The sequence below is a fragment of the Felis catus genome, chromosome D3 (assembly GCF_018350175.1).
Source record: "Felis catus isolate Fca126 chromosome D3, F.catus_Fca126_mat1.0, whole genome shotgun sequence".
Taxonomy (NCBI): domain Eukaryota; kingdom Metazoa; phylum Chordata; class Mammalia; order Carnivora; family Felidae; genus Felis; species Felis catus.
In genome coordinates, this window is record NC_058379.1 from 18,410,856 (window position 1) to 18,420,053 (window position 9,198).

A 9,198-nucleotide genomic window follows, 5' to 3' on the forward strand; every position below is an offset into this window, starting at 1 on the left:
GGCCACTTCCCTCCAGTCTCTGCTTCTGTCTTCACGTGAACCTCCCTGTGCCTGTGTGTCCTTTTCTGTCTCTTAGATGCACACGCATGCCGGATTTAGGTGAACCCTAATTCTGGATGATCTCTTCTCAATCCCTACCTTGATGACGTCTGCAAAGACCCTATTTCCAGATAAGGTCACATTCTGAGGTTCTGGCGAGGGGACACTATTCAAGCCAGCCAATTACTCATGACAACAATCTCTTCTTTCACTTCTAGAACCAAGATATTCATTCGTTTCCCCAGAACTCTGTTTGCTACTGAAGATGCCTTTGAATTTAGTAAACATCAATTAGGTATGATTTTCTTTTTCTTTTCTTTTTTTTTTTTTTTCCTGTCCTGATTTCCGTAGAATGTGAAATGAACCGGCTTAGCTTGGGTTACATCTTACACATGGTGTCTGATCTAACGTAAGAAGCACTCGCTTTGGAAACCCAGAATGAGAACACATGGGTTTATATGCCTTAATGCGTGTTTGGAGGGTAGTCATGGATGCACACGGAAACTTACATGCCGGATTGCCATCCCACTTGTTAGGACCCGAACCTCAAATGAAGCTTTGAACGCTTCGTTCATACCAGTATCTGATGCCGGAAGGTGTCGCCTCGAAGCCTGCAGGCACGGGGGCGGGGGGGGGGGTGGGGCGCGGGGAGCGCAGTGAATGGCAAATGAGAAAAGTTCTGGGGTGGAAGTTGGGGGTGCAAAAAAATGTAAAAACTCCTGGAGTGCAGTGGGGCTTCTCCCTCGAAATCTCAACTGGTCTGTCGAGACAGACCCTGCTGCGTGTACCTGAGTGCTTTCTGTGTGCCAGGTACGTATTAAGTCCTCTGCCCTCAGGACCTCGTTGTGCTCTTTAAAACTAACCTGTGCAGCTGTATTATCTCCACTTTGCAGTCAGGGAAACTGAGGCCCAGGGTGTTGGTAACTTGCTGAAGGCTGCACAGCTAGTAAGCGGCAGAGCTTGGGTTGGAACATGGGGCTGCCCGCCTTCAGGAGCCGGGCTTGTGACCACCGTCCTTTTTTTGGACCCTGACAGCAGTGGGCACCAATCCCGGGACCTGGTTTCTGGGTGGGTGCTGGCTGCAGGGGAGACCCCAGCGTTTCTAACCAGCCCCCAGGGAATGGGATGCCACTGGTCGTGGGGCCCTCAGTGCGCCTGGCTTGTGTTGGGAATTCAGTCCCCAGGTGGAGGGAGTGGACGGGGCAGCTCGAGGGCGAGCAAGCATGTGGTCCGAGGGCCATGGAACCGAGGGCCAGCAGGCCCCCCGTAGACAGACGGGGGTGGGGAGCTCTAACCACCGAGTCTGTTCTTTACCCTGGAGGGAGGAAGAAGGGAGGAAGGGAGGGAGGATGGGCCCACCCCTTCCCATCTCTTCCCAGTCAGCTCCGCACGGCACACCCCGAGGGCTGCTTCTGACCTGCCCTTGGAAAAGCGCTACCACGCAGGTGCACAACTGAAAGCCATCTCACCAAAACTTTTGTTTCATTTTAAGTTGCAAGAATCCAAGCCACATACAAAGCCTGCCTAGAGAGGAGAGTGTACGTGAGAAAGAGACACGCAGGTAAGAATTAACACAGAAACGTGCCCGTCTGCAGTGAGCCAGACCTCTGCGGTCTCTCTCATCCCTGCTGTACCTGGAGCTCAGGCCCCTTTGGTGGCTTCTCTCCCCTTGCTCGGCCTTGAAACCTTGCGTGTGTCTCGTCTTTATTCTGTTGACCCGAGATTGCAACGGAGTGGCCCGTATTCCTCCCACGGATGTGGTTTATTGGATCCCACCGCGTGTGCCTGTTTACAGAATAACTCTTTTAAAAGAATGCCAACACCAGGAGTACCTTGGGAACCCGTCTCCTGTCGCTCTCCTGTCCCTTCTCAACCCTGCCCCCCCCCACCCCCATCTCTCTTTGGAATTCTGCATTTCTCATTGCCTTGTTTTCCTCTATAGCTTTACCATCTATGGATACGTCTCTAAACAACAGTTTTATTGGCTGACACATTTGGAACTTTGTAAGATTATACTGTTCATATTTTTAGGGATGTGTTTGTTTCCGAAATGCAACCAGTCGACGTGCGCAGGTTTGGTCATTTACTGTCACGGCTGCGTAGGATTGCACCGTATCACACGTTGGCAAACTTTCCTAAAGACCAGGTGGTACTGTAGACTTGGGGGTCACCCGGCCTCGGTCACGGCTACTCAGCTCTGACATTGTATCAGGAAGGTACTTTAGGCTATATGTAAATAAACGGGCATAGTCGTGTGGCAGTAAACCTTTATTTACAAAAACAGATGGCCCACGAGCCACAGTTTGCCACCCCCCCGCCCCGTGCCGTATGAGTACTTCATAATTCAGCCATTCGCTGGATGGACGCATGGGTTGTTTCAGTTGTTTGCTTTCGTAACAGAAAACAGTGCTGCTATGAGGAATACACAAGAAAGTATTTTTTCTAATCCGAATAACTGAACAAAATCTGTAAAGCACTTAAAAACTGGGAAGCACGTCAGAAATCTATGTGTCCCAATTTACGTATCTCAGTTCTTAAGTGTAGACAACTTAAAGCACACACCAGTTGAGACCAGCCGCGGGCGGCAACAAAACTAACGGGTCCCTCAGGAAGGCCTGGGGAAACTCTGATCCCCTCACGTCATTGTGGGGCTTTCCTTGAAGCTTCCTGCGGCACCCCTGGGGTTCCTCTCTTGCCCTGGTTCAGTTATCTGAACCGCCCCCCACACTCTCCATAAGAACTGGTAACACCACCTTTCCATCTCTCGGGCAGAGTGCGGGTGGGCATCCGGATGTTTGTGGAGTGGCTGGATGTTTCTGGAAAAAAGCCATTGTATTTAAATGTGATCGTGCTCACCTTCTAATGCTGGCAGTGAACTCTTTCAGCCATCACACTTGAAGCCCACTGGCGCGGGGCCCTGGCTCGGAAGCTGGCCAAAAGGAGAAAGTGGGCTGTGTGGACCGTAAGAAAGTGAGTTCTCTGTAGAAGGTGGTCGCGGACTTGGCTGAGTTCTTTGGCTTTGTGCCGAAAGCCCGTCTTCCCTTCAGGGTGTCAGCCCCTAAGAATTCAGCTCTGTGGCTTTCCTCTGAGCTCCCTAATTCGACGGTGACCACGATTTAGTATGCTTGTCAGTTTCTCTTAGTTCAAAAGTCGCACGGTCAGCTGCCCTCCAATGCCAGGCAGGTAAAAAAGCGAGTTTCACGAGCTGGGATAAGACGCTAAGGCATGGTGGGGACTGCGGCTAAGTCCATTGCTTTCTTCTGAGCTCCCTAATTGGACAGTGATCACAATTCAGTACGCCTGTCAGTTTCTCTTAGTTCAAAAGTCGCAAGGTCAGCTGCCCTCCAATGCCAGGCAGGTAAAAGTGAATTTCACGAGCTGGGATAAGATGATAAGGCATGGTGGGAACTGCAGCTAACTTTGCAAAGCTCAGTCCACCTCAGAGGGGCAGTCACTACTCCAGCTGACTGCTGCCTTGGAGAAATGCCAGCTTAGTGTGGCCACAGATTCTTGATAACCAGCCCCCCCTCCCCCTCCGCCCGCCCAAGGTTGGGTGGAAATCTGGCTTTCGTGTACTAGTTCCCAATATTGTTGTTAGCAACTAATTCAAACCACTCAAAACAAAACCAAAGATAGCATGGGTGAAATAGAGCACATTTTCGGGGCAGACCCGACCTGCGGGCCATGTAACGGTCGCCCCACCTGGCGACCCAAACAACCTGCACCATTTCGGCCTCCTTTGCAAACAGGTGGGGAGAGAGCCCGAGGCTCCGTGAAGAAATGGGCCAGAACATTAACAGAAACCACTTACCGCTTCAGGTTCATAAAGGGATTCATCAACCGCAACAAGCCTCTCTGCCCGGACAATGAGGAGTTTATCGTGTTCGTGCGGAAGAATTACATCTTGAACCTCCGGTATCATGTCCCAAAGAACGTCTTGGACAAGAGCTGGCTGAGGCCTCCTGGCATTTTAGAAAATGTGAGGACGACACGCAGATTGTTGTTGCAAGTGACTCGGGCAGCGACGGGGCTCAGCTGGTGTATCTTTGTGCCACCACCCTTGGCTCGAAAGGCTTTAGCGAAGCACTTCTTTGCAGGGCTGTCCTATGAAAAATGTCGCTCCTCTCAATTCGTACTCTCAAGCCAATGGAGGTTGGTTAGCACGGAGCATTTGCGAATAGCGCTACCCTTGGTGTGGCCTTCCTGATGGCTTATAATGACTGTCACCTAGAACAGCGTTTCTCAAAAGAAGGTCCAAGGATCCTGTGTCTGGAGCACAGTGGGGGCCTCTGTAAGAAACTGGGCCCCAGCCCAGGTCCACTGAGCAGTTCTTAGAGTCTTTTTTTTAGCCGGGTCCTCAGGTGACTCAAACACACTCAAGTTCGAGAAGCAGTAGTTTAGCAACGGTGAAAAGATAACGCAAGATTGGAAGATTAGTTGCTTTCTCGGACTTTAAGATACTAATGCTGTACTGGGGCGCCTGCGTGGCTCAGTCAGTTAAGCGTCCCAGTCTTGGTTTCAGCTCAAGTCATGATCTCGAGGTTCATGGGATTAAACCCCACGTCAGGCTCTGCACTGACAGCAAGGAGCCTGCTTAGGATTCTCCCTCCCTCCCCTCACCCCGCCCCTCCCCACCGCTCATGCTCGCTTGCTCTCAAAGTAAATAAACTTAAAAAAAAAAATACTAATGCTGTACTTGAAATCGGACTGAATTCGACTTGCTTTCAGAGCCTCTGTCTTGGTGGCCACAGCCCAAGACTGGGTCTGAGTGAGGCGGGTAGAGCAGACGTGCGTGTGTTCTCCACACAGGCCTCGGACCTGCTCAGGAAGATGTGCACTAGGAACCTGGTTCGGAAGTACTGTCGCGGGATCACGGCCGAGAGGAAGGCGCTGGTAAGGACGGGGAGCCCGGGTGGGCGGCGAAGGTGCTGGAAGGTCCGGGGTGGGCGGCGCTCGCCCACCATCTCACCTGGGAGCCCAGGGGTCACACCGGGCTCATGCCTCCTGCATGTGTTGGGGATGGAACACAAGAAGGCCACTTAGGTCAGAGCCCCTTGTTCAAGGACAGATGTTGCCAAGTGCTTCTGCTCACGCTGTTGCCATGGGAACACAGCCCAGATGGCCCCTGCGCTGCACGGAAGGTCGGGCCCCTTCTCTGCTGGAGGGTTTTGTGTCTGCTTGTCTGCAGGTCCGTAAAGCGCTAGAGAGTCCTCTCTCAGGGTCTGCGGGCCGCACGATCTCTGTTGCAGTCACTCAACTCTGCGAGCAGAGCACGGAAGCTGCCGGACAGCACACATGAATGAATGGCCTAGCCAGGCTGCAAAACAAACAAAAACTTAGAAACAACCGGCAGCAGGCTGGATCTGGCCCCCGAGGCTGGAGTTTGCAGGCAGACCTCTGACCCAGAAGGAGGAAACTGCTGTCTGAAATTCTGAAAATTCCCCTGCTGGGAAGGGAGTGCAAGAGACCAGCACGAAATGTCAGCTCCAGTCTCTGCCAGCGTAATTTTTAGGGGCACTTTGGCCAAAGCCTGGAATGTGCTGTGATTTCCGGGTAGAGGTATGACGAGGCCTCTACAGCTGATCACGGAGAGTGAGCCGTGCCGCAGACCTCCGTCCCAAGGAGCCCCACGGCTCCCGCTTATGTACTTTCCTCTCTCTGTTACCAGATGCAGCAAAAGGTGGTTACAAGTGAGCTCTTCAGGGGGAAGAAAGAAGGTTATGCAGAAGCCTTAAACCAGCCCTTTGCCAACAGTCGGATCGGTAAGTACGTGCTTCTGTTTGTGCACTCGCTTAGAGGGTCAGAAGGTGACGCCTGACTCCAGAGAGTCTCCTGGCCCACAGTTGAGGTCTTGGTCACAGAGAGATGTAAACCCAGCAGGTACCAGTGGCTTTTGCACCACGATGGCGTTTAGTTGACGATTCACTGTGCTCCGATTCCCTCCCCAGATGAAGGAGACATTAATCCCAAAGTACTTCAACTCATCAGCAGTGAGAAAATCCAGGTAGGGAAGTGGTGTGTCCTGGCGTCAGTCAGGATTCCCTTACGAAACGTGAGAACAGGGTCCGTCTTCTGTACGAGGGGTGTCCGGAAGTGCTGTTGAACTGCAGGGGTGCGTGGGGATGGGCAGGGTTCACAACCGTGATGCTCTGGGTATTAACAAAGACTGCGGGGCCCGCGTGATCCGTAGGTACCTATTTGCTGTTCTTACGGTCCTTATCTGTCACCCCAGGAACCGGGTTGGGTTTTCCTATGAAATTGAGTGAAACACAGCCATGAAATTCATCGTTAAACACCCCCTATTAGCAGCAGCAATGTGGCGGGGTGCCAGCATGGCACAACTTCGTAGCCATGCGCCATCTGGGCAGGTTACTTCAGCTCTTGCTGCCTTTGTCCCTCTGTGCGTGGGGGTGGCAGGGTTACGGAGAGGCCCCGGGGTTCCATGGCAGGAAGCGCTGTGTGGTAATACCTGCTCACAGATAAGCAGGTGAGTGCTGGAAGTAAGGAGCTCAGTACTCCGCCCCCTCCGCCCGCGGAGTCCCCTTCCCTTCATGGTGACGGCCACCTCTTCGCAGTACGGTGTCCCGGTCATTAAATACGACAGGAAGGGCTTCAGGGCGCGGGAGCGGCAGTTCCTCCTCACTCAGAAAGCGGCTTACGTGGTGGAACTTGCCAAAATCAAGCAGAAAATAGCGTACTCGGCACTCAAAGGTAAGAAGCCAGCGACCGTACGGCTGTTCACGGGGTCGACTTAGCTTCTGGGCTCACCAGTTAAGAAGACACCCTCCAGTGGAAGACCGAAGTGGAGGGTGCCCTTAAAGCCTGGGGCTGCCGGGGCCTGGCCTGTGCTTCTCTTTCTGGCATAAATATCAACGGCCACCCCCTCGCTCCAGTATCCAGCTTGGATAACCGTCCCCTTCTCCGATGACCTGTGCTGTATCCCGAGCACAGCCCTTCACAGCCTCACGGCATGCTCGTTGCTGGAGTGTGTCCTTCTTCCTGCTGGGCCCAGCTGGGAGGGAAAGAGTGTGGGGTTGGGGCACCCCCAGGTATGCCTCCTCTTTTTTCCTGTATTGATGTCACGTTGTCCGGTTCCCGGTCCCTAACTCTGGATCTGTCTCAAGGGGTCTCCACCAGCAGCCTCAGTGATGGAATCTTGGTCATTCACGTGTCGCCAGAGGACAGCAAACAAAAGGTAATTGCCGGCCACCCGTCTCTGCTGAGAGAGGGAGACCACCACCACGATATTCAGTTGCCTGCCGCACAGCCTCGGTATTGGAGGGCGTTTTCCTTTTGAGCCACTTCTCCCAGGGTGCCTGGGTGGCTCAGTCGGTTGAGCGTCCGACTTCGGCTCAGGTCATGATCTCACGGTTCGGGAGTTCGAGCCCCGCGTCAGGCTGTGCTGACAGCTCAGGGCCTGGAGCCTGCTTCGGATTCTGTGTTTTCCTCTCTCTCTCTCTCTCTCTCTGTCCCTCCCCTGCTCACGCTCTCTCTCAAAAATAAAAACTAAAAAAACCTTTTAAGCCACTGCTTCTGGAACAGCCATGTCTCCTCCTCAGGGGGATGCCGTCTTACAGTGTGAACATATCTTTGAAGCCATTACTAAGCTTGTCATGCTGGTGAAGCGGGGGAACATTGTCAATGTCGTCCAGGGGAGGTAGGTGGTTTTGCCCAGCGATCGCTCACTCACATAGGGAACCGTGGTCTCACATCCCAGTTCTCCAAGGAGGGCCTTATGTTCCTGAGGGAAGCTGTCACTGAGTGAAAGGTGGACCTCTGGGCCAGAGCAGGTGACGTCCACACCCTTCCTGTTGATAGTTGTTGTTCGGGACAGTTGGCCGAGCACGGTGGGCCCGGAGCTTTGCAGGCTGCCTACAACTGATGAGGGCAGAGTGGCAACATTACCTTAGGACGGAAAAGAAAACCATCTGACACGTAGACGGGGTGCTCTTACTCGATTCTTTCAGCTCTGAAGGATGTCCACGTTTTCCATGTCGGGGGCACAAAGCGGCTAAGCAGCAGGCCCAGTCTCACCTGGCTGGTTGGGGATGGTGTGGGGGTTCCTGAGGCCATGCTGGATTCTCGTTCGCAGATGGAATCAGGAGGCGCTGTGCCCCCCCCCCCCCAGCCCCTGGGAAAGCAGGTCTTCCTGCTGCCCCTATTAGGTCTGAAGCCACCCTAATGTCATGAGCAAATCCATTATGTACAAGAGGGGGGCACAGAGCAGGGTTGGTTTTGCTGGACCTCACAGGGAGACCCGCCCCCCCAGCCATGAGAGTTTCAGCAGGACCATACGTAGGTGGTTCTTCAGACATCAAATTGGTCCCTTGAAGGACTGAACGTGCTAAAGTGATTTGAGAATAACCACAGGAACGTGGTGAGTTTTCTCCGCTACGGAACTGGTGGTCTTTTGGGTACTCAAGTAAAATAAAACTCTAATAAAACAGGAATTTGATCTTGAAACCAGTAAAGCTGCATAAGCGAATTTCTTTTGTAGACAAGAGGCAAAAAAGAAAAGGTCAGTAATTGATGATTTTGTGTATTTTCAGTTTACGGTTTTATATCAGTCCTGGAAAAGAAGGCACGATCGTTTTTGATACGGGACCAGAAGAGCAAATCTATAAAGATAAAAATGGACAGTTAACCGTGGTGAGTGGCTGGCAGGGGAGGGAGGCGTGAGCAGTTTGACATGAGAATATAGACTGTTCATTTCTCCCTCTATTCTCGATTCTGTATCAAAACAGGAAGGTATGGATACCAGGGGTACAGATTCACACAATGAATGAAAAGGGGGAAAAAAAGCAAGTTCACCTCCCAGTTTTGGTTGTTAGTAAACAGGAAGTTGACGTTCAGTCCTTCTCGGTTTTAAAGGTCGAAGCCACCTTTTCACTGCCTGGTAAGGGCCTTACGCCTTATCACAGTGGTTCTCATTCGTGTTTCCAACGTTGGAGTCTCCTGTGAGTTTCCAAAAGTACCAGTGCCTGAGTCTCAGACGTGGTGATGTAATTGGCTTGGCGGGGGCGTGGCCAGGGCTTTGGAATGTGAGCACTCTGGTCGGATCAAGTCCAGCTGGAGTGCTCCATGCTGTGCCCTCCCTCCCGGGTCCGACCATGCTGGACCCGGCATCTCAACAGTCCTCACTGTACCAGGAGTACACAG

General features: G+C 52.6%; 1 protein-coding gene across 15 annotated transcripts in view; it reads left to right on the forward strand.

Moving 5' to 3' along the window:
• Positions 1–9,198, forward strand: part of MYO1H (myosin IH) — a 147,086-nt gene that overhangs the window by 136,291 nt on the left and 1,597 nt on the right. For all 15 annotated transcript variants that reach the window (XM_045041915.1, XM_045041922.1, XM_045041919.1 and 12 more), the window contains 11 exons: positions 258–334; positions 1,532–1,600; positions 2,925–3,009; positions 3,859–4,018; positions 4,849–4,932; positions 5,708–5,801; positions 5,988–6,043; positions 6,615–6,750; positions 7,164–7,234; positions 7,599–7,696; positions 8,589–8,688. In XM_045041915.1, coding sequence (XP_044897850.1) covers positions 258–334; positions 1,532–1,600; positions 2,925–3,009; positions 3,859–4,018; positions 4,849–4,932; positions 5,708–5,801; positions 5,988–6,043; positions 6,615–6,750; positions 7,164–7,234; positions 7,599–7,696; positions 8,589–8,688 — 1,030 coding nt within the window. The remainder of the gene's footprint in view (positions 1–257; positions 335–1,531; positions 1,601–2,924; positions 3,010–3,858; positions 4,019–4,848; positions 4,933–5,707; positions 5,802–5,987; positions 6,044–6,614; positions 6,751–7,163; positions 7,235–7,598; positions 7,697–8,588; positions 8,689–9,198) is intronic.